Genomic DNA, 24,205 nt, shown 5'->3' on the forward strand with positions numbered 1-24,205 from the left:
GAAGATTTTTCTCATAAAAATCTAACCCTATCATGCTTTCAGTTTACTGGCCTTGGTAACGTCGTCTCTCAAATCCCACAATATTTTGATGAAAGCATGCCCCTTGTTCTTGCGAATAAGCCCCCATAATTATCTATAAATATATCCCAATGAGAATGTGACGTGTATCTTTAGAGACATTCTACTATGAAGATGGAAAATTCAAATAGCTATAACTCTTTAAAAAGCAAATATTTTCGATTTGTAATCGCACTTTTTTATATAAATTTGTTTATATAATCAGAATATAATAAGTAAAATCCATGCGCAAAAAAAAATTTTTTTTTTGTTGACCGGTTTTTATCAGTTGTAATCAATTGAACTTCTCTAGTACATCACTACTCAGTGAAAAAGTGACAGTTCCAACTTTGACGTTTTCTCAAAAGAGTTGTAAATTTTGTTAACTTTGAAATAAAAATAAACACTTTATTATTTATAAAATGGAGGAATTAGAAGAACAACCAATGTGGGCCATCAGACAAGCTAGTCGGCAAGTGCTTCGAGTTAGTCGTCGAAACCAGAAATACGGCATGACCGATTATCGCAGATCTATTGAAACTTCGAGGTAAAATTTAACCAAAATGCCTGTATTTCAATAATATACAGCCCTCGAAGATCTTTTCTACCTTATATTCTTAACCAAATATCTTATAGGCATTCCTTACAGGCACACTCTCTTAAATTAGAGAAACTGCTTGTTATAATCTGCTTACTTATATTAAAGTAGAAAAACTTTGTTTGTCATCGAATTTCTATGAAACTTCATCTTCTGTGTAGGTATTATAAGTATATTTTCTGCTTCAGAGCATGCCAAGTATTATGTGAATCGAGCACATGACCTATTTTTATCTATTTCCAAATGTTCGAAGACCGTTTTGTATTTGTTAGATTCAAACACATACCTACAAGGGTTATAACTTGCCTTACACTCTTCCACCTATTGCACTCAGCCCACATCGAGCAGTATGGCGGAACGATTTTATTGGGATTGTTTTGATTTTTACTAAATTTTTCTAACCTGTCTTATCTATTTATGTATCTATTAGTGTGCCTCAGTATTTTTTAAATTTTCCTAAATTTTGTGTTTTCTTTCTTCTTCAATTCAGAATCGATCCTGATACAATAGCAGATATACCAAATAAATTGAAAAATAAGTCAGCATTAACTTTGCATGATCTGCACATTTTGAAAAATATCCTGATCGATGATGAAAATTATATCGAGATTGTTTTGAGTACTAATGGAGCTTTAAGAGGATTAATTAGAGAATTATCTGGTAAGTAATGAATTGTAAATCTATGTATAAAATCTGCTTCTGCCACAAACCATTGAGAAGAAAAGTTTTTCTTGGATCCTTCACCAATATATGCTATCATGAACGCAGGTTGAACACATTGGTTTGTCCCTTAACTTCAGTCATTTTCATTTATTGCTATAATATGTATTGGAGCTACTTAGGATAAAAATATGAATGCTCATATTTAAAAAGTATAGTATGGTGTTGTATATGACATAAGACAAAAAATGTATACAATTATAGATGTTTAACTTCAATGATAGTGTACAATATGCTGTTTAATCAAGTTTAATGATAGTATTTGTCTTTACTTAATTTCCAGGGAGAGATGTGAAAAGGCAGTGCGCTGCTGCAGGGTGCCTTTGTAACCTGGCCCTGGGAGACACCAAAGCGTGTGTTGCCATCGCGAAGGCAGGCGGTCACTACTTAACTCCGGCTCTGGACAGTACTACTGAATTGGCTGTAAGTATCATTGCTGCAAAACTTGTTTCCTATTATTCAAAAAATCTTCTTTATTGAAGTTTTAAATGGCAATGCAGATGACGCACTAGTTTGCCTACTGAATTGAAGGACTACCGATTTAAGATCCGAGGAATGCTGGTTCAAACCATATCATCCACTGGGCTATTGTGGTGAATGCTAACAGCTGCTGATACAAATAATCCCCACAATAAAGGTGATATTGGCGTAGGTCCTGGGTAACAGCACGATCGTGCGAGCTGTTATGCGAGTAAAATTAAATATTTAATTCCCCATGGTACTGTCGACATTTCTCCACGTTGCAGCGTGGGCCCTCGGCAACATCGCGGGAGCGGGCGCACGATCGTGCGAGTTGCCATGCGAGTAAATTGTGTCAATTAATCAATTGCCCTAAGTACAATGACTTAATTTGCCATTGCAGGTGACGTCAGCGTGGGCCCTCGGCAACATAGCGGGGGCGGGCGCACGATCGTGCGAGTTGCCATGCGAGTAAATTGTGTCAATTAATCAATTGCCCTAAGTACAATGACTTAATCCATTACAGGTGACGTCAGCGTGGGCCCTCGGCAACATCGCGGGGGCGGGCGCACGATCGTGCGAGTTGCTATGCGAGCTGGGCGCCGCGGGCAAACTGGCAGAGCTACTGGGCAGGCGGGACGCGGCGGACGCTGCGGTATACGCGCTCACGCACGTCGCTTACCAGATGAAAAGTACCCTGAGGTGCGTAGTCACGTGCGAATGAACATTGTGGTATCTTTACGGTTGCAATAGGTGTATGCAACTTTGCCACAACAATGAATAACCCTATAATATGATTTCGACTGTACTTATAAAATAATAGTTTTATAACATGTTAAAGAGCCATTTAAAGGTTTTTCTATTTGCATCAACCAGTACCCTAGCTAGACAATCAAACAAATTCATTACTGTCCAATTTGAAAGTAGCTTTAGGACTGATTTTTCAATCGTCAGTTATCTTTTAACTGAAGAATAACCTTGTCATTTTGACATATTTTCCATACTAAAACTATCAATGTGCCAAACCAGTTCAGTTAAAAGTTATCCGACGATTGAAAAATCAGCCCTTATTTGTTTATTATTATTTTCAGCGTAGAATATGTCGCCCGAATAATTGAAGCGTACTCCAAATTGGAACTGAACCTGGAAACGTGTCGGCTCCTCTTCTATTTGTCCTGCCATGAAGAGCTCCATCCAAACCATTTGCCGCACCGACTTCTGCTCAAACTCCTGGATGCCACGGCCGTGAGTATGGAACGACACGTCATGGGCACATGCAAACGATCCGACGTGTACTGTGAACTATTGTATCTACTTCGAACGCTAGCCAACATATCCGTGACAAAAGTGAACAGTGACTTAGTGCTCGAATATCTTATCGATAAAAAATTGTTAGAATATTTTAAAACAATCATAGCGACCGATAATGCCATTATAAAACTGTCATCCTTGTGGTTGTTAGGCAATTTGTTCAATAGCTCTGGTGAAACTTTGTTTGAAGAATTTATTGGCGCCAATTAAATTGTCGTGTGTTGTTGTAACAATTAAGTAAGTAGGTGTTCAATGCAATGTATTTTGTTGCTCAAAAAAGTTGTTGGCTTAATATCTAACAATTAATATAGTAAGTACCTATTCAAAGCAATGTATATTGTTGATCAAACGATTTAATTAATTGGCTTAATATCTAGTTGTTTCAATCTCAATAGTTTATCCAATATACACAATATTCATAAGAACAAACATGTAATAGAGTAGTGTTGTTGAAACTAGTCAAAATAAAACATTTAACTGTCGCAATAAATATTTTATTATATCAATAATTATAATATTTTAATAATAATAGTATTTAGATTAATCATTAATATGGATAAGGCTACAATATAGCGTTTTAAAAGTTGACATCACTCACAAATGTAGCTTAAAGCCTACCCCCACTATAGTCTGGTCTGTGAGCACATAGAATTTTGTCGAATGACCCCTAGCTGCCCATCCTTATCGCTCGCGCGTAATTATATTGCTGTCGCGACTGTGCGACGGGCGCCCGCAGTGAGTGTGCGAGCGCGACAGCAACATAATTACGCGCGAGCGATAAGGATGGGTAGCTTGGGGTCATTGGACAAAATTCTACGTGCTCACGGACCATAGATATAATCGTGCTATAGATGGAACTTACATTATTGTAGACGCCCTCTAGTGGTCCGTTACTTTAACGATATCCATTCGGCAAACTAAAAAGTTGTTGACTAAGGCTTAAACTATTTCTAAAACTAAAAACACGGCACAACCTATTTTTCCTTTTGAATAAAAGGAGACAACTTATAATGTACTTGGAATCTATCCGAGACTAAAAAAGGTAGACTCTTGAATATTTTATTAGCTGTTACTAGTTGTCCACTTCCATTCATAAAGAAAAAACAGGACTGAACTTTTAGATTTAGAGCTATTTTAGTAAACCCTATCTATCAAAGCAATTTGGTAACTTCACACAATACAAAGGTTTGAATGAATTCATACAAAATTTTAAAGTTAAGTGAAGCTACATCAAGCAAAGATGAAACTTTAGTTTATATTACTAAAAAAAGACCTCGCGCTGTTCTATTATTAATTAAAATTAGTTTCTTATGTGACTAATGCGGGGTGCGGGAGGGCGAGGCGTAGTCACGTGACCTTTGGCCAATCAGGCGCCTTGGATTACATCTTTTATTTCATTGCCTGTGACCTTATTGCTCAGTCCTAAGTGACAGAACCGTTCAGTAGTTCTACGGGACAAACAATAGTTCCAGTTAGTAGTAGCTCCAACGAAAAACTTAACGACTGTGATAATTTCAGTAGAACTAAGCAATAGGACCATAGATAATGCATTGTATGAGGCTTTCCACCCCTCCCACACTGTAATGCCTCAGTGCTGTATACTTAATCTAATCAGTTCTCTTGTCTTGTTCAACAGAACAATTTGCTGTTCCAATTGCAAATCACCAAATTGCTCCAAAAGTTTATCTAACAATGTCTACAGAAATAAAATTCAATTTTATGATATGGAAAAACGTATTGAGTTTCACGCTAAACTCGCCAGGAATAATCTAATACCCTCTAGCATAAAGCTTAAGTTTCTATTAAATCTCAAAAGTGCAGTATAATGGATCAGAAAACTTTGATTTATAGGTATTGGATTGCTGAGGGCGTCATCATACACACCCGATTCGGAGCCGTTTCGCAAACATTTGTATTTATAAATTGACCCAATTTTCGACCCCTAGCGCTAATGACAACACCACTGCACTATGGGATCTTCAAAAATATACAGCCTCTATATTTTTATGGAACTAAGGAGATTATCTCTCAACCTCTCACCCAAAATATCCCCAGGGTATGTTTAATTAAAGAAGCTGTTGACCGTCACGTCGATCATACGAAGGATTGATCCCTTCAACGTTTTGATGAGCTAGGCTGTAGCCGTATAGCTCTAATAAAATTACCTTTATCCCATTATCAAGAACGAAAATACTACAGGTCAACTAGTTCGCCTTAAACTGTTGTGGTCACTAACGTTTGAATTAATAAGATCGAGATTTCTACCAACTACTTTTTGTTTTAAAGATTTCGATATTGCGAAACCATGATGGCTACCATATTTGCTCTTGGCGCGTAAAGTCCTGCCCACCGTTAGTGGATAAAATAGAGGCGCCAACTCTTGATTATTTTATCGCGTTCATCATCAGCACAACTATCGGCAAGTCAAAAACAAAAAGTGCATAAATCTCAATCTAATTAATTCGAACAATATCGCCTACACAGACTCCTAACACTAATGGCAGTAAAACAATTTAATGTAATCTCACTTTTTCTTACTTCTTACAGTAATTTCTAACTGTATTGAGCTGTACTCGACCAGGATAGCTAGAACTTCGACTGGATGACTCTTGAAAAGGCGTTACATCTACGATAGCATTAGCTAACACCATTTCATTATGTAACCTTTGTTTTTTTACAGTTTAGCATTATTTGATGTGAAAATATGATTTGATTCGTACAGCCAAATTCTGCTGATAGACAGACCAAGATATCTTCAAATTACTGTCTAATTTGAAGCCTGTCTGTTAAACAGCTTAGTAAGTTCCAGTCAAAGCTCGAATTATTTTGGTCGCTAAATAGGCACTATTGATTACGCCCTCCAGTTTATTTTCGCGAATTGGGGATAGTTTATTGAATTTTCACAAACATATCATTCTCTAAATGCCGAATTCACATTATCATTATTTATTGCATGAATATCTCACTACTATTTTGTCATGGGGCACGGCAGCGCTCCTAGGCAAGTTTTTCTCTTTTAACGCTGAATGCCTCACTCATTCCTAGGTTTTACTAATCTTATTTGATACCGTTCCTTATTCCTTTTCGACTCATATCACAAAACAGTTTGAACATATTATTTTTGATTAAGACGCAAACCAAGCAAACGGCTAAATACGACTTTGTATACATACAAATTCTCATAAATGTAAAAGAATATATCACAGGACTAAAGGTACATTATAAATGTTATGATTGACGTAAAATCAATAAAGTTCAAATTTGAAATGCTTCAATATAAATGTAGAAACTACAATAGTAAAGAAATAAACGAAGACATGTTGACTTTTTCTTGCATTTGGTCATAAGCTGGCACTTTGGTGGCGGCCGTGCTGTTCTCTGATTTGTAAAGTCATTTTTATTTCAATGGCTATAGGCTATAACGTTCAAATGCCTATGCACTACGATTAACCACACCTTATAGGGTAATATGCATTTCGCGAGTGGCAATGCGGGACCTTTAGGACCAAGTCATGCCAAAACAATAAAATTTTAAATCAGGATAAATTGTGTTTATTTAAATATCTACGTAGATTAAGTATCATCGGTATCTTTAGACGCTCTGCGATGATAGACTATTACTCGAGATCACGATCGTGTGTACTCGGTTGTAATCGCCCATTTTGCATGATCGTCGATCGGAAAGTTACTGGTATTTAGGTACGTAACAAAAGAAATACGGTAGTGTTTGATTACAAACGACCATGAGTGTGCTCGTACGATGATCGTGTGGATTACGTACGATCACATGTGTCACGGTCGTCGCTGTTAGTTCAGAGAGCAGCATGGCCGGTGGAGCTCCCGCTAAAGCGTGGGGGCTCGGCGCCAGTTATGTGTGGTCCGGGGCGTGCTTGCGGTGGTGTTGGCGCCTCGCCCGCGGTCGCGCCGCGTCTGTCGTCGTGTTCTGGGCTGGAACAAACGATTTAGGATTCGTTTACTTTTGGTTTGAAGCCTTGTTTAGACACAGCGATATCCTAGCTAGTTTCTATAGTATCCCAAGCTGTAACCGCGCGGTGAATGACAGTAAAAAAATGCTCGATAACCGCTGTGCCTAAACAAAGCTTTAAGGGTACGAAGTAGACTCACACCAGATTACATAGGAGTACGTAGAAGTGTGATTGTCGTGATATTGGTATTTAATAACAGGCGACGGAGAGAGTCACTAGATACCCCGCTTTTACATACATACCAACTAAAAATGAACCTAAAATTATTTCGTTACGATCATTCACATGTAGTCAGGCACTTACATACTCGTATATTCTACGCTACACAAGAGTTCAGATATCACATGTTGTCCTTATTAGTCTTATTACTATTTATAATATAGAAAATAATATAATTATACCAAAGCTACATTGCATTATTATGCAAATTATTATAGTAAGCACATAAATTAGTAAACTTTCACATTAAGGAAAAACAAAACAGTGTTATCATCAGAAAAATAAATTGGAAACGAATAGTTTTACAGTAAGTAGGTAAGTATAAGTTACATACATTCAATATTAACATTGATTTCCCCAAACATGCACAACAAGAGATGTTAGTACAACAACGTTTATTTCATGGTTTTAAGAGATTGCCTGCAATACCAACCAAGTACAGATGACAACGCTGGTGTACCTATACCTAAATTTTTGTCCATTATTGCTATGTAGTTTTAAATAGTAATTAAGAATTAAAGAGGTATTAAATTAGTATGTTAGTTAGCACGACCACAGCAAAATTAATCCAATTTTTTTTGAGCAAGCAACTTGGCGGGAACCACTGCCGTGCACATCCCAATTGCGGACAATCTCTTGCGCTATAATTTATGTATTCTCACCCTTCTCTTGTGGTATGAGTTTGGTAACCACAACTTTCAACTCTGGGTACGTAGCGTAAGGGTCCAATATTCTACGTGGCGATTGCGCAAATTCGTTCGTGCATTTTAAACGGTGCATTTCTGAAATCGAACCAAAAATAAAGCTTGTTGTGCAGTTTGGAACGTAAACCGGGTGACTTAAAACTAAAATGAAAGGTGTGTGTTTTCTTACGTACGCAAACTAACTGTAGTGGGTGCCTAAACAGGCTCAACTTTTGAAGGCGCGCAATGCGAAGCAGCACGCAGAAAAAATAACCAAACAGCGCCATTTTTTCACAGAAGTACGAAAAAATAGAACAGTTCTTAAAAACCGTAATAGGTAAAACCTGAAGCGACAGCTCATCATCAACAGAAGCCTTGATGTTCGGGTGAAGACCTATCAGTTTCCTTAATATTATTGGATAAGTACCTACTCGAGACGAGGATCAGCGACGTGGTGGATGAGATTGAGAGCCGTAAATGGAGATGGGCAGGGCACATTGCACGGATGAACCAGGATCGCTGGGCCAGAAAGACCCTGGAGTGGAGACCCCGCAACAAACGGTGGACAGACGACATCCGGCAGCAGGCTGGATTGAACTGGATGCGTGTGGCCAGGGACAGAAGTCGGTGGAGGGTTGAAGAGGAGGCCTATGTTCGAAGGCGAATCCAAAGGCTGATATAGATAGAAGTACCTACTCTTCGCCAGTTCGCCTCTACTCACGTGTATCAATTTGTGTCATGCCGCGCTCATGGTCACTCTGTAGCCTGCCTAGGTACCTATGTGCTGAGAGTAAACCTTACGAGACAAGCTGTTAAGTGTAAGACATACCTGGCTGTTGCTCTTCGGGACTCTTATTTTCACTCGCCTCGCCGTTCGGCGCGTGCGCCTTTTTGTTCTTGTGCTCGTATCCATTCGCTCGCGACCGTGTATGATCTGGAAATTATCAATTTATGAAACCCGTAAATAATTAACACTAAAGTTCTCTTCGCTTCCCCATAGTGGATTAAAAAATACGCAGAATTCCGCCCACGTCAGGATTTCGCTAATAAGGTCTGAAACCTAGACTGCATCTCACTTAACACCAGGTGCGATTGCGGTCAAAATCTGCCTTGTTATGTATAAAAAAACCAACTATAATATAAACTGTGTTCTCAAATATACTTATTCTGTGAGAGATTGCCAATGGCAAAGGTATTCTGACGCACGTTTTTTTAAAGAATTTTCTTTTTTTGAAACTCAGGTGGCTTCATTCTACAAATTATAGACTTACTATTGCCATAAACGGTGGAGCGGTGGATCTGCTGGCCCGAGAGCTCGGGCAGCGTGAGCGGCCGCCTGGTGCTGCGCCCCCGGGACCCCATCACGTTGAAGTCCCTGCAACGACAACATACATTTTGTTAGAATGCGAAGTTTTCACACAATATTTTTCATCTTATTCTTTAATTATATTTCACACTGACTTCAAGACTTGAATCGATTAATCCTGCAAGGATAATGCTTCATTTATCATGAAAGGGAAGAGCGGTTCGATCTATATTTTCTAGGTTTTGATTATAATAAACTAGCTTTCCGCCCGCGGCTTCGCCCGCATGGAAATTTGTTTGTCACAGAAAAACTTTATAGCGTCCTTGTTTCAAAAACTGGAATAAAAAACTATCCTATGTCCTTTCCCGGGACTCAAACTATCTCTATGCCAAAATTCATTAAAATCGGTTCAGTGGTTTAGGCGTGAAAGCGAGACAGACAGACAGACAGTTACTTTCGCATTATTAGTATAGAAGTATAGATTCGACATTTCGACAATAACGACACTCAACTTAAAAAAAGTTAAAAGAATGGACATTAGAAAAAAAACGTTTGAAAATCTGTTGTATTAACTAAACGCAAACCACACCACAAAAGCCAAAAAAATATTTGAAAACGGAACTCACTCTCTCAGCGGTTCGCGCCAAAAGTCCGGCGTGGGCACGGGCGGGAAGTGGTAGTTGTTTTGATATCCGTATCCGTCGAGCCCGCTGGCGCGCAGGCTCGCGTGCAGTGAATTCTTCATACACTGCAACTGGGTGCGACGATTTCACGCGTATTATTATGTTACTGAAGTTTTACGTTTTATATACATGATAAAGATAAAGGGTATTAATATTCTACAAACATGCACTGCCCCTACAAAAATAAAAACAATTAAATTACTTTTATTGTTACGTTTTTATACATTTTTAACTTGTTTTTTTTTTTGGTTTCTGCCATGAGAACATTGCAATATTAAGCACTTGCATATTTTTTATTTAAAAAAATTCCGTTTTTGGACAAAGGCAAATAGAGGGGCAGTCACGTCTAACTACGTAAGTGTTGAGATTGTGTTAAAAGGTTAAAAATTCAAAATCTTGTGTGAGGTTCAATCAAACATCAATCCAACTACTTGCTGAGAATTACTTAGGTTATTAAAATCAAAATAAGCATCGGCAGCTTATGTTTCCCAGCTATAGACACAACTTCACACAGTGCTAGGTGCAACAGAACAAGGTAAATCTATTTAGTATGACGTGCATTCAAGACACTGACACAAGTTAAAGCACTAGTCTAAAAAAATAGTTTCTATAACTATGTTAGTAAGTTAGTTAGTAATTATACTAACAGTGATAGATTTACTCGGGTGACGGTAGTTTCATGATATATTCAATCGTAATGTCGAAAGGTCTGTTTGATGTTATTCTGAGATATCTGGTGATGTTGAAAATAACTTGAGATGTCGTTTATTGTGTTCCTGCAAGTGACTGTTAAGATTTTATTTTTAAAGTACGGCCAACGAGAAGCGATACCAAATGTATACAAATCCAATGTCAGAGGTGAACCCGTCTGACTTTGACATATTTTGGCGGGAGAACGAGACATTACGATAAATACACAAGATGGGAAGAGACAGAATATATTATCAACTCGACAGTCGTATCGACCTTTTGTATCGCTGCTAGTTGGCCGTACCTTAGTCGAGATAAAATGGTAATTGTTTGGTAACCAAAACCAGTGACCCATCTCCGTAAATCCGCCACTGTACCCACTGTGGTTCGCCGCAACTATAGCTGGCAAACGTGCGCGTGACATACGTGTGCGTGTCGCGCGGCCGCGCCGTCAAACAAGAGGTTAGTGACGGCGCCCCCCGCCGCCGCCGCGAGTACCTCTCTGCGCTGGCGCTCGGCGTCGGCGCGCAGGCGGCGCACCAGCCGCTCGGCGTCCGACAGCCGCGCGCGCAACTCTGCTCGCGTCTCTGCCGCGCCCGGGGACAGGGCCGCCGCGCGCTCGCTGGACAAGCACGTGCTGCATTGCTGGGACTCCAACTCGCGCATCTTTCTGCAGATAGGTACGTGAATGAAATTAAAAAGCAAGACGTAAGTACCTATGTAACTTATTTACCTTAATTGTTTAGTAGCTTTGAAATCAGTAAGTCAATTGGATTATGAATGAGTGACGCCACATGTTCTGTTTCCCATGAAAAATAAATAGGTTATAGCGTTTTGATACAGTACAGGTTGACTTTGATATCGTTGGCATCCTTTTAAAATAAGACTACTCATGATAAATAGTACATTCCCCAAATATAAGGCAAATCCAATGAGAATCTCATATTTGGGAAATACACTATGTATCATGAGCCACTCTGTATAAAAAGTATGTCAATTGACTAGTGATTTGTGATCTTTATGAGCGTGTAAGTCTTTAAACCCATTCTAGGCGTTCAATTGAAAAATAATAATGGAAGACTTCCGAGAAACTTACTCAGTCTGCGCATCCAGCAGCCGCTGCAGCTGCAGAGCTCTTGCTTCAGCCGCGCGCGCCTCGCTGCGAGCCGCTGCCGCCTCTCGCTCCAGACGAGTCACTTCTCGTTTCAAATTCGCTTCCTACAAATAAAAATTTCAGGTGAATCGATTTGTTTTAGGACACACGTCAACATTTTGTAACGAAAAAAGATCGCAACTGTATTTATCGAATTGTTTGTAGTGATTTTTTTGCAGAAGTTAAGCAACAAGATTAAAAGTAAAATAGGGGCTAATAAAATTGTTTTATTCTGCCGACACACGCAATGTAAGCATAATATCATGGAGTGTTGTCTCTCAGATTTCCGTAATAAAAAAGTGTGCAAATATTTCTAATTATATTTTATCACGTACACGTAAACATGATAATTATATCAGCAGTCAACTAGTAATGGAAATAGCTATAATTTATAACTATTTGGTAGACCCAACTGTACTAACATGATGCAATAAAGATTTATGACTATGACTATGACTGTTGGTATAAACAATCATAAATTACCTCGGTACTTTCGCTGCATTCTTCTTGCGCGGGAGTTGCAGGTTTCGGTGAAGATTCCTTGTTGAAGATCAATTGAAACTGCAAATCTGTAGGACAAAACAAAACAAGGTAAATGTAACGTATTACCAACCAAGTCGAAATAATTATTTTATTATGTTGGCATGGTTAATAGAACTCTACCAAGCCAATGTTAATATCAGTGATAATATATCAAATTTTGAAGACATTTTTTGCTACTCTAGTGATGATTATAAAAATATACCACTTCGAAATTTCAGGGTTTTTTTTTAATTCCAAAGCTGTCTGACCTCTGTTTCTCTCCCTCAAAGCCTCGATCTCCGAGTGGAGTCCACTGAGCATCTGCCGGTGCTGCTCCTGCAGAAAGCGGACGCTGTGCTCCAGGTGCGCGACCCGGGCCACGGCGTCGCCGCCGATGATGAAGCCGCTCCCGCCATTGCTGGTACTGCTGCTCGGCTGCTCTGGGGGGGTCGACTTCTTCAACTGGAAACAAAGGTACAGGTTTGTTATTTACACTAAAGAAAGAGAAACAAGTTGCTGAGACTCTAAGCTGGATTAGCTAGAAGCTAGATAAAGACAGCTAATGCTATAGGTTCTGGCTGATTTATTTTTATGACTGATGATGACACACTGCTTTTTTCTATTATTGCACTTAACCGAATTTTCCCGCTTTTTGAGATACATACAGGGTGTTAGGTAAATGGGTATATGAGCCAACACTAGCCTATGTTAACATGGTCATATAAATGGTATGGTGAAGTCAGAAAATTGATATCTTCATTTTAATTATTTAATTTTTCATACAAATCGGATATTATAAAATTAATTTTGTATGAAAATTAAAAAAATAAAATGATGATATCAAATTTCTGACTTCACCATACCATTTATATGACCATGTTAACATGGGCTAGTGTCGGCTCATATACCCATTTACCTAACACCCTGTATATTATTATCTGCCGTATTAGCCAGTGTATTTTTCGATTATAGAGGAGTTTATCTTAGGCTTCATTTTGCTAGCACTATAATAATGTTATCTTTTCTATCCGGCCCAACCATCAGCGGAAACTACCAGTGTCCAAAGTTCTACGCATTATTTTTTAATGATGTTCAAGTGATGATGCCATTCTGGAGTGCAATGAATTCATCACGAATTCACGATTTAAACTTGAGTCATCGCCATAAACTTTTTATATTTTAATGTCTTCCATTTAGATCGTGCGTGGTACCTATGGAAAACAAATTGTTTTTTTCTTAAACGCCCGCTCTCATTTACCACAAAGTAAGTATACTTAAAAGTTTTCCAAAGAGTTGTAAAATAAAATAAAAAGTTAATATTGTTTAATAACTACAACTTTCTGGTAAACATAATTATAAAAAATGCCTTATTTCCCAAGATCGGGTACTATACCAGAAGCGGTGGGAAAAACCCATAACGGAAGGAAACAATGGCTTTTCCGAGGTGTCGTTGACCGCTGCAACTGAAGAATCCTTTGTCTATAAATGACTCGCCAATCGAATTCTTTGTTTATCTACGTTCGTCTAACGCGTTCTTTAATTAGACAACAACATGAAGAGTGTCACAATCACAACAGCTAAAAGTAAGTAAATAAATTATTCATCGTTACCTTATTATTAATTTATATTTTTTTAAGTAGGTTTCATTGAAATAATATTTATATCAAATGGGTTAGTTATTTTTTAAACAATATTTTATTTAATTATTATTAACATCCGAAATGTTTACACACCTATGTATATTGCTCCAAAAGGATAAAGGAAATCTAAAATTACAGGATAGAAAACAATAGTCATCCATATTAGTTATTTATTTTAGTACTTACTTGCAATTTCGCAAATGGAGCAGTCGGCACGAGGACCTTGGACGCCATCGCTGCTCCTATCGGAATGCTGATCAGAACTGGTCAATCACCGCGCTAAGGCGATCACCGCGATTGCCTTTGTTGTGGACTGCCTCGGAGCACGCGCGCGCTTGCAATGGTGAATCCAACATTTGTGCACAACAAATCCAACGACCTTGTCCACTACACGTAATAATTAAAAATAAAATCCACGGCTCAACGCGTACTATAAACGCCGGTTACAACTACGTTCTGAGGTAGACGTTTCTTAGCTTAGAGGTCGACGACCGTTGTGACCTTGAACTAGTGAACTTATATGCAATCCGGAATTGACATTTGACGAAAGCACTGTTTTCTTGGTTTTCGGGATGTATTTTGTGGGATTTCTTTTGTTTTTTGTCGTGTCGGACGGCAACTGGGGCTGCGGATGCCCGGGCAGGTGCAGGGCGGGGCGGGGAGGGTGCAGTGTCTATCGATCGCGCCGCCGCACACAGGTTCCGCGTACTGCTGACTCACGGGCTTCGCTTCTGTCACTTCGCTCTACACTGCTGTGGCAGTCCGCCAATTCCTCTCATAGCTATAAGTCATGCTATCAGAAGAGTTAGCGGCCGCAGATTGTTAGTTATGACTTCATTTTCATTTGATCGCAATACTACAATAATATACGGCTTAACTTCTTTCTTACTAGTTGCGTTTTTTACAAACAACGATTTCTTAACCAAAACTTTACACTCTGATGTAAGTAGGTAACTCAGTTATGCCCTATAGAACCAAAATACCGAAACGATTATGAAAATGCACCCGCATTCATTACGTAATATCGATTTCGTAGTCGTATTACCCGGTCTCTAATTTTAATGTTTACCACCAATTACTACATACTTATGTAGGTATACCTAATGTAAGTACTGAGGTATATGTTACTGAGTAGAAAGTTTGACCCAATTTTATTGTAGGTAACTACTTAACTATCGACCTAGTAAAGTTATTTATTTGTAGGTATTTAACTAGCTATTAGTATTGACATTCTTGTATTATTATTGTGAAATTTATGAATATTTTTGGATATTGTATACAAAAAAGAGTTCCCATTTAAGATTTTAAATCACATAAACATGACATGACCCGTAATAGGCTACTCTACCTTAATAATTTATAACTATTTAGGTACGTAAGCTCAAAGACCAGACGCTTAGGTGCGCCCTTATATTATGAGAGCCAAAGCTGTTGCTGAAATGTTGTGAGGGGTGACGTTATGATATCAATATAAAGAAATATTCTTAATCTACGCAACAGTTAAGCGGCACACGCACACGTAATGAATCTTTCCCGCTCTGTTTTGTCTAAAATGTGTATTTACGGAGCTGTAGAGGTAGGTACTTATTATTAGCCGAAGCTAAAAGCGAAATGATGACTCTTCGTCTAATATTATTATCAGTACAGTCAGAAAAGTTCCACTGAATTATAAATAAGTTACTTAGGTAAGTCGTAAAGTTAAGAGTTCGTGTGTTACAAACCCTAACATGAATCGATCAGTAAGCTAGAGACTAGGGAGGCATTTTTATTACCTAACAATGTTACCTAGGCTACGAGTTCATTAGTGTTTTTCATGTCTTCATCTACAACCTACTTGGAGTACCTACCTACCTACCTACCCTACCTTAGATATCGAATCATACTGTAAAGCAAATCTCAGCAGTCTCCTTCAGCACCCTTCAGCCTCAGATTTTATGAATCGTTGTAGGTATAGTTGCGCTTGCTGTATGTAAGCTTCCTTTTCTCGTAGATAAAGTTGTCGTTTTTAATCAATCAACTACTTACATTCTGGTAATATACTTACATCTACCACACCATCTGAACCCCCTGCGATCAGTATCGCCGATCCGCTCCACTGCGGCAAATATCGTGATAACGAGCGGGGAGCCGGCTGCGGAGCCCCCATGCTAGGCAGGGGCGGCGCACTGAGTAACATAGCGCCGGCTCTGTCAACAATAAACATAAAAAGTCGCTACTTAAGTAATTAATTGAACTCCCCTACTAAATAATGCAAAGGACGCACATGTTTTGAGCGAGCAACTTCTGAATCTATATACAGTGTGAGTCACGTTAAAGTGTACATATGAAAATAGATGAAACTAGACCTATTTTTATCGACAAAAAAGAGGTCAAAAATTTTTTGAGATTTTTTTTTAATTTTTTATCGAATTTTTTTTCTTCCAAGTACTTATTGTAAAGAAAACGTAATAACTTTTAAACTAAGCGGTATATCCTGATAAAATAAAAACAGTAATAATGCTAAATAACAGGCGATACTAAAAAAATACATAAAATACACAAAAAAGGCCAACAAATAATAAAAAATGATACTTTTTGAAAAAAATCTGCTTAAAAATTCGTATTTTTTTGGTTATTTGATAAATTTCTCCAAAAAATGCCCCTATAACCGGTGGTTTTTATTACTTTGTATTATTCTCTATCGTATTACCTTCGTAAAACCAAAAATCGCATGTCTCTATCCCTATCACAACGTTTGCAATGATTGTTTGAACTAAGTCTCTCCGGGCGCGCCATTCAACGCTTCGTTAACAACGAAACTGAAAATGGCTCTAGATTTGTAATTTTGATAAAAACAAGTTAGATTTCAAATAAAAACAAAAGATTTCGAAGTAAAATAAGCATTTTAGTTAAAATTAAAATTGTCTCTACCTGTAGCGGAGAATAATGTTGTGGCAGGCCTTTGTTCAAACCATCATAGCAAATGTTATGATAGGGATAGAGACATACGATTTTTGGTTTTACAAAGATAATAAGATAGAGAATAATACAAAATAATAAAAACCACCTGTTATAGGGGCATTTTTTTGAGAAATTTATCAAATAACCAAAAAAATACGAATTTTTAAGCAGATTTTTTTCAAAAAGTCTCATTTTTTATTATTTTTTGGCATTTTCTGGGTATTTTATGTATTTTTTCAGTATCGCCTGTTATTTAGCATTATTACTGATTTTATTTTATCAGGATATACCATTTTGTTTAAAAGTTATTACGTTTTCTTTACAATAAGTAATTGGAAGAAAAAAAATTCTATAATTTTTTTTAAAAAAATCTCAAAAAATTTTTGATATCTTTTTTGTCGATAAAAAAAGGTCTAGTTTTATCTATTTTCATATGTACACTTTAACGTGACTCACACTGTATATAAAAATGAAACCCGTTTTCCGTTGTCACGACATAACATGAAAACGGCTTGACCGATTGGGCTGATTTTTTTTTTGTAGTTTTCTAATACTCTGTACAAGGTTTTTACGGAAAAAAATATAAAGAAAATCTCTACGCTAAGGCGGTACGAAGTTCGCCGGGTCAGCTAGTTATGAATAAAAAACTACGAAGTCGTTGACTTTCTAGTTATGTCACAGTGTAAGAAATTAAATTAATGAGCCACAAGTTATGATCTTAATTATTTCAAATAGAATTATACCTTTTTTTCTGATAAGTAATTTAAGAGCATAAACTTCTGTAATCGTGTGCTTAATTATTTGTTTACATTTATTTGTTGACGGATGAAGGATTTTGTTTCTTAGCAACGATAGGACGTTTCTATAGCAACAGAATTGTAAAACAAAAAGTTACATAATGATTGTGTGTAAACTTTATGTAGTCATTAGTTTGCTTAATTTACAAATTAATTAATTTTAGTTTAATAATTAATGCTTTTTACTAAACTAATTTGACGATCAAAGTTATTATTTAAAAACTTATAATTAAAAGGACACAAAAGTTTCAGTGGTCTTGACAAACAGTTGTCAAAATAATCAAAAGTTTTATTGTTTTGAACATGGCTGTTTGGTGTTCATAGATTTTATAAATTAATTTTCAATTTACTTTATTGGTGTTAATATTGTCTTGAATCATGGTGCTAGACAGTGAGAAGAATGAGAAACCATCAACACCCATGGAGCCTTGTTTGAGAGGGTTCTCTTTTATGCCCGAAACCAAAGTGGAGATGAATTTGCAGGTAAGTCTTGAAAATAATAAAAAATCGTCATAGCCCACATTTCTAATGAGAATTTTATACGGCGCGTAATGGGTGTGGTCTGGAAGCGCATAAGAAGCATTGCACAAATTGTATAGTTATTTGAAATTTAATGTTTCACAAGTTCCTTAAATCGACTGCTTGCTTGTTGCTTCAAACATCACCTTGAGTGCAATTGGTTCGAAATTAGCTAGAGATCCAAGTTCGAGTAGCATTAGGAATGTGGGTAGGCCTGCCTACATAATTCTTTCCAACAAGATCATCTGAAGCAGTGTATTGTTCAATGCTATACTTAGTAATGTGAATATTATTTCAGTTCATAGAAGGTGAGGAGTTGGAGCGGACATGGAAGACAACCAGACGACAGCGACTCAAGGAACGGGAGCAGAAGATCTGGGATGAGTTTGTCAAGGAACAGGATGTTCTGAGCAATGTCTGTAAAGGTTAGCAAATATCATATTACCTACCATTTTTTTTTTACTTTGAAAAGCTCTAAACTTTAATTAAATGGAATAGGTAATTTATAACACATGCTGTTTAGCTCACACCTCCATTTATTGCTTTTCATCATTAGTTAAGTAAGGTAACAACCAGCAACATTACTCCTTGAACCATTTATTGTTCTTTTGTACTTACATTTTTTTTTCAATATTTGCATGACTAATTAAGTCAACATGTGGACATGCCAATTGTAATAATAATATCTTGTAAAACCATGTAAAAGCAAATAAATATTTCTGATTTCTGATTTCTGAACCATTGACAAATTGAAATCCAAAAGAAGAAATTCTTTATCAAAAATGGCATCTTTTAAGATGTTATTTGGTTTTCCAGACGATCCTTATCAGTTCTTGGAGCGACTTCCAGAGTCGTGCATAAAAGAGCTGCTCGAAATTGAGTTGCAGAAGATGAAGAAAGATAGTGAACAGGAGGTAGAACAAGAACAAGTGAGTCAAAAGCACAGCCATAACAAACTGATGAATTGTAGATTGTAGAACTTTATACTCTCATTTTGAGCTTTAATATAAACTATAGTAAGATATGAAAATAGTAGTAAAAATAATTCTTCTCTTCTCTGCGAGAAAATCTTCTCGCAGATTCTATTGAGCTGAAAGCGCACTGATTTGGTAGAAGACCTGTGGAGAGCTAGTCCTACCTATGGTGGCCTTTTAAAATGTAGCATAGTGCACAGCAACTAGGGTTTCTGATTTCTCGACCTATTTTTTTTCTCGAGTTTCGGGAATTCTCGAGGCCAAAGTCTCGAGTTTTCTCGGGTCTCGAGTCTTTTTATTAAAACTGTTGAAATCGGCAGAAATTGACTGAAATTTAATAAAAACAGTTTTTTTAAATCTAATATAAGACCTACTTTTATTGCACAAAAATCAATATTAGAATTTAGTACCACTTATTTGGGTAAGGAAAGAAAGAAAAAATAAAATGTTCTTTCATAATAAATATTAACTAATAATCATTACTTAGTAGAGGTAATTAATGAAAGGAACAAAAGTCATAAAGTCGCGTATAATTTAAGGATAAATAATAATAAAAATCTGGAGCTAAAATTGTATCACGTGTTTTCCAAAGAACACGAGTCCAATTTAATAGCAAAATTACGATAATAAACCTACAATTACAAACAAAAAAATCTTTTTAATAAATTTTTAAACTTAAAGATTAACGACTTGAATAAACGTATTTACGAATACCTAACTTAACAGACAGTTAACATATTTTTCAATCTTTAAATCAGTCAGTTAAACAAACATAATAAATATGTATAGCATACTTGTAGGTGAACATTATTAGTTTCGATTGAGATCATTACTTGCAAATCAAATCATTTAAAAAAGGAAAGACTAGGCCAGTCTAAAAGCAATGTTAACCTATTAAAAAAACTTACTTTTGTCTAAGAAAATAGGCTTTCAAGAATATTAAAGCTTCAAAATCGAAACTCGAGAATTCTCGAGCTCCGGTAATTTTTTTCTCGTCTCGAATGAAGATAAATTTCTCGAGTTTTCTCGAGTTCGAGAAAGCTCGAGCAGAAACCCTAACAGCAACTCAAACATCACAACAATTCCTATCCCTTAAACACTAGTATGTACTAGGCTGCCTCAGTGGCTTTATTGAGTTTTAAACCATCATCATCATCTCAGCCATAGGACGTCCACTGCTGAACATAGGCCTCCCCCAATGCTTTCCATGTTGCCCGGTTGGTAGCGGCCTGCGTCCAGCGCTTTCCTGCTACCTTTATGATGTCGTCGGTCCACCTTGTGGGTGGACGTCCCACGCTGTGTTTTAAATGCTTCAAATCATATTTCTCTGCTCTTCTCAATACTGTATTGTGCATTTCAGGAGGCGCAGCAAGGCGGCGGCGACAGCCCGCGGCGCGCCGAACCACAGCCGACGGTGACGTTCGCCGACGCCGACGCCGACGACGACAGTGACGTCATACACATATTCGATGACGAGAAGGACGATGACCAGTCGGGTGAGCGAGGCTTGTCTTAGGCTATATTAGTACTAACTCTACTAATATAGTCTCTAAGTTCAAATTGTTACTAACCAAACTATGGACTGCTTTTGTCTGAAAATAAATTATTTTCATTTTTAATTTTTATTTTATTTATTTATTTTAGGCGCGTATTTTCCAGTTGACGCCAATTAAGCAGGGGTTTGGCGAGTTGGATAGTAATACAAAACCGTGCCGATTTTCGTCGCCAATTGAACACGGAAAGGGAAATACGCGTCTTAGGCATACGAGAATTATTATCTTACCACACTCAACTCCTGCATTTCCAGGATCTACAGCTTTGCCTCCATTGAAATCCAACGGAAGTGAAGGTTGAGTAGTAGTAATAGTCCCATAGTATGTCTATTAGTGCAGGTGACCAAATACATGTAAGGAGAAACTTTTCTTTCCGCTTTGATTTGATTATTTAGCTTTGATCATCTGACGCTATCTTTACAGCGCATCCCATTTATTCTTTGATAAAACGAATAGAACTAGGATGCGCGCCGCGATAAGCGTTTATCGCGCCATTTTATCGATTCTTCGCGATAAGCCCATACGTTTGTCGTCTAAAATCATCGATAAGATTTTATCACGTCGCGCATCCTAGCCTGGCAGATCAGTAAATTATTATAACGTAGTGGCACCAATGACCGACAAGAACCAATGACCGACACTTTATTTTTTGATTCAATAAAATAAGAGTATAAAATCGATTTCTTAATATGTCAACACTGTACCATAGAAAGCACACTTTTGACTGCCTCCCATTGACATTTAAGCAAAATCCGCCAATTTATTTTGAAAATGGCAGTATAACAACTGATTGCGGCTGGAGTACCCGTGAAAATAACAACATTTCTTAGTAAAATCCTTAAGGAAGTGAGTACATTTTTTGGTAATTGCACTACTGTATTGTAACTTATTTGAATTTTATCTTTTTCACGGGTTACTTTAAGAACTATGGAATCCATTTTTGTTATAACGAATTTAAAATGTTATTTTGATATTAGTAAAATGTTGGTGTCGATCACTGGTTTTCACAAACGGACTTTTCCAATAATCGACACGTGTCGATAGTAATTTTTTGGAACATTTTTCATTTGACAACCGAATATAGTTCTTATTACTTTGCGCATTTAGTAGATATTTGAAGTAAACTATTCATAGTCGAGCTACCAGTAATCGACAAGTGTCGATTATTGGGGAATAATATAATATGTCGATGATTGGTTCGAGAAAAAAATATTCTCCCGAGCAGTTAGAAAAATCTGTAGAAGCTGTTAAAATTGCGAAAAGATTGCAGTTGCTGCTAAACGTTTCGGAGTACCTAGGTAGGATTACGCTCTTTTTTATACAGGGTGAAAACGATAAGTGATCTCACCCCATTATTTCTTAACTATACAAGATATCCAAAAACTGATTACTGATCCTGAAAGTGCTTTACGAGCTCTATCCAACGGTACCAATAATAGGTTACCAAATAAACTGGATCTATCCGAAAATTCAATGTTTCCGGCTTCCATACATTTAGTAAAACCACATTATAATATTAAAAACTATTCAAGATATCCAAAAACTGGTTACTGATCCTGAAAGTGCTTCACGAGCTCTATCCAACGGTACCAATAATAGGTTACAAAATAAACTTGATCTATCCGAAAATTCAATGTTACCAGCTTCCATACATTTAGTACTGCCACAGTCATGGCACTCATGTCTTGATAATATTATAGTAAATAAAGCCTAAAACCAATGTTTTCTGAATAAGAATGCAATTTGGAGTTCAATTTAAGTGTTTATTATTGAATAAAAAAAAATTAACACTTCTAATATTGTGTGGCTTGCATACATTTAGTATGAAGCCTGAAAACATTGAATTTTCGGATAGATCCAGTTAATTCTGTAACCTATTACTGATACCGTTTGAAAGAGCTCGTGAAGCACTTTCAGGATCAATAACCAGTTTTTCGATATCTTGTATAGATAGTTTAGAAATAATCGAGTGAGATCACTTTTCGTTTCCACCCTGTATAATGGGGCCGAGCACAATTTTAACTAAAATCGGGACTATTCCCACCTCTCGTTCCCACCACTGCAACTCCTGTGTAGCCAGAATCTACGGCTTGACCGCCACAAAAACCCAACCAATGAAGGTCAAGTTTGTCCCGGGGGAAAGTTAAACTGTCATTGGACCCGCAACGAAATTATTCAGAAGAACATAGGAGGAGTTCGAAATTAAGGTTCGACTTCCCTCCATTGCAAAGCGGATGAAAGGTGACAAACAAAGGTTTAAAACCTTTAAGAAAAGATTATGCACCACGGACAATAAATATCAATTAAGGGGGCTTATCTTATGAGCAATTAGCAACTACCTGCCAATAATATTTTTCACAAAATCGCTTAAAAGCACGGAAATTTTTCCTTGTCGCGACAAGATCGGTGTAATAAATTTCGGAAACAGATGTAGGTATGTTGTATTGAATTAAGCATTAAATTACGTTCATGTTTCCAAAGATCACACTCCCACAAGATAATAATATGATGGGCAGACTGCTCATGACTGACATCATTAGTGGAACACTCGCAAAAGGAGACGGAACTAGTTTGAATTAGTGAAGTTTATGTTTAAAGTTGCCATGCCCCGTGAGGAACTGCGACGAGCAATGGTCGATTTCTAACCATCGCCTAGTTAGACGTTCGCGTACATTCGGGAAGAAATTATATAAGTGACGCCCTTTGACTGACGTATTCCATCTTTTTTGCCATTCATTAAGTAATTCCTCTTCAACGACTTCTCGGGAATCAAATAATCGGCTTATTTTAGAACGATCGCGGCTATTTAAGAAATCGGAGGTTAGGTATATTTTCCCTTGATGCGAAGTACATAGCCGCACGCTTCTGTACCTCTAAGTCGACCGGCAGTACACCAGCCAGGACTGGCAGAGCTTCCGTCCTAAACCTGGTCGAGTACTTGCCAAAAAAGGAGATCGTCGATAACTGGGTGTCGGTAAGTGGCAGCTGTCGATGACTGGGTGTTGACTACTGGAGATTCGGTGTCGATGATTGGAGATTTATATGCTTTTTCATTTTTTGGGATTTTTTTCTAGTCCGTGTATAGTTAATAAAAATAATACATCCTATTCTTATCTCAAGAATATACCTTATCATGCTCAATCGTTACTTTTGGTTTAAAGATGACTAAATGACCTTTAATCTTAATATGAAGCCCAATATCTCCTTAAAGTGTCGATCATTGGTGCCACTACGCTACTCAAAGGTAGTAAAAAAGTAAATCTTATTTGGTAGTAAAAAAGTAAATCTTATTTCCAGGGCCAGAAGACGAAGTCCTGAATGACTCTATGGGCAGCCCCTGCACGGTGCGCGATAAGTTCCAGGAAGAAAAAGGACTGTCGCCTGCCTCGCCGCCG

At 37.4% G+C, this 24,205-nt stretch overlaps 3 protein-coding genes across 4 annotated transcripts; 2 read left to right on the top strand and 1 right to left on the bottom strand.

Annotated features, from left to right (window-relative positions):
- The first annotated feature begins 407 nt into the window (after positions 1–407).
- LOC135075659 (uncharacterized) lies at positions 408–5,490 on the top strand. Its single transcript, XM_063970076.1, has 5 exons — positions 408–604; positions 1,146–1,315; positions 1,659–1,798; positions 2,361–2,536; positions 2,926–5,490. The coding sequence occupies exons 1-5, from the start codon at positions 480–482 to the stop codon at positions 3,353–3,355; spliced, it is 1,041 nt and encodes a 346-aa protein (XP_063826146.1). The 5' UTR covers positions 408–479; the 3' UTR covers positions 3,356–5,490.
- On the bottom strand, positions 3,624–16,207 carry LOC135075657 (uncharacterized). Of its 2 annotated transcripts, none has more exons than XM_063970072.1 (10): positions 16,072–16,207; positions 12,657–12,849; positions 12,349–12,434; positions 11,809–11,930; positions 11,211–11,382; positions 9,966–10,093; positions 9,305–9,408; positions 8,863–8,967; positions 8,013–8,132; positions 3,624–7,093 (listed from the first exon to the last, which is right to left on the bottom strand). In XM_063970072.1, the coding sequence occupies exons 1-10, from the start codon at positions 16,201–16,203 to the stop codon at positions 7,014–7,016; spliced, it is 1,242 nt and encodes a 413-aa protein (XP_063826142.1). In that variant the 5' UTR covers positions 16,204–16,207; the 3' UTR covers positions 3,624–7,013. The 2 variants fall into 2 exon arrangements, with proteins under 2 accessions (XP_063826142.1, XP_063826143.1); XM_063970073.1 differs by lacking the exon at positions 16,072–16,207 and adding an exon at positions 14,214–14,696.
- A 1,845-nt stretch (positions 16,208–18,052) lies between these two features.
- On the top strand, positions 18,053–20,773 carry LOC135075394 (uncharacterized). Its single transcript, XM_063969838.1, has 4 exons — positions 18,053–18,247; positions 18,582–18,708; positions 19,100–19,212; positions 20,618–20,773. The coding sequence occupies exons 1-4, from the start codon at positions 18,143–18,145 to the stop codon at positions 20,771–20,773; spliced, it is 501 nt and encodes a 166-aa protein (XP_063825908.1). The 5' UTR covers positions 18,053–18,142.
- Positions 20,774–24,205: the final 3,432 nt, after the last annotated feature.

This window comes from Ostrinia nubilalis, chromosome 10 (assembly GCF_963855985.1).
Source record: "Ostrinia nubilalis chromosome 10, ilOstNubi1.1, whole genome shotgun sequence".
NCBI lineage: Eukaryota > Metazoa > Arthropoda > Insecta > Lepidoptera > Crambidae > Ostrinia > Ostrinia nubilalis.

What these genes read in the sequence shown, in the direction of transcription:
- LOC135075659 (XM_063970076.1), top strand. Translation starts at nt 480, where the DNA reads ATGGAGGAATTAGAAGAACAACCAATGTGGGCCATCAGACAAGCTAGT. An exon ending in ACAGTACTACTGAATTGGCT is followed by an intron (nt 1,799 to 2,360) that starts GTAAGTATCATT and finishes AATCCATTACAG; the next exon opens with GTGACGTCAGCGTGGGCCCT. An exon ending in CAGATGAAAAGTACCCTGAG is followed by an intron (nt 2,537 to 2,925) that starts GTGCGTAGTCAC and finishes TATTATTTTCAG; the next exon opens with CGTAGAATATGTCGCCCGAA.
- LOC135075394 (XM_063969838.1), top strand. Translation starts at nt 18,143, where the DNA reads ATGGTGCTAGACAGTGAGAAGAATGAGAAACCATCAACACCCATGGAG. An exon ending in TCTGAGCAATGTCTGTAAAG is followed by an intron (nt 18,709 to 19,099) that starts GTTAGCAAATAT and finishes TTGGTTTTCCAG; the next exon opens with ACGATCCTTATCAGTTCTTG. An exon ending in AGGAGGTAGAACAAGAACAA is followed by an intron (nt 19,213 to 20,617) that starts GTGAGTCAAAAG and finishes TGTGCATTTCAG; the next exon opens with GAGGCGCAGCAAGGCGGCGG.
- LOC135075657 (XM_063970072.1), bottom strand. Translation starts at nt 16,203, where the DNA reads ATGTTACTCAGTGCGCCGCCCCTGCCTAGCATGGGGGCTCCGCAGCCG. An exon ending in CTGCTGGATGCGCAGACTGA is followed by an intron (nt 11,383 to 11,808) that starts GTAAGTTTCTCG and finishes ACCTATCTGCAG; the next exon opens with AAAGATGCGCGAGTTGGAGT. An exon ending in CCGAGCGCCAGCGCAGAGAG is followed by an intron (nt 10,094 to 11,210) that starts GTACTCGCGGCG and finishes CGTCGCACCCAG; the next exon opens with TTGCAGTGTATGAAGAATTC.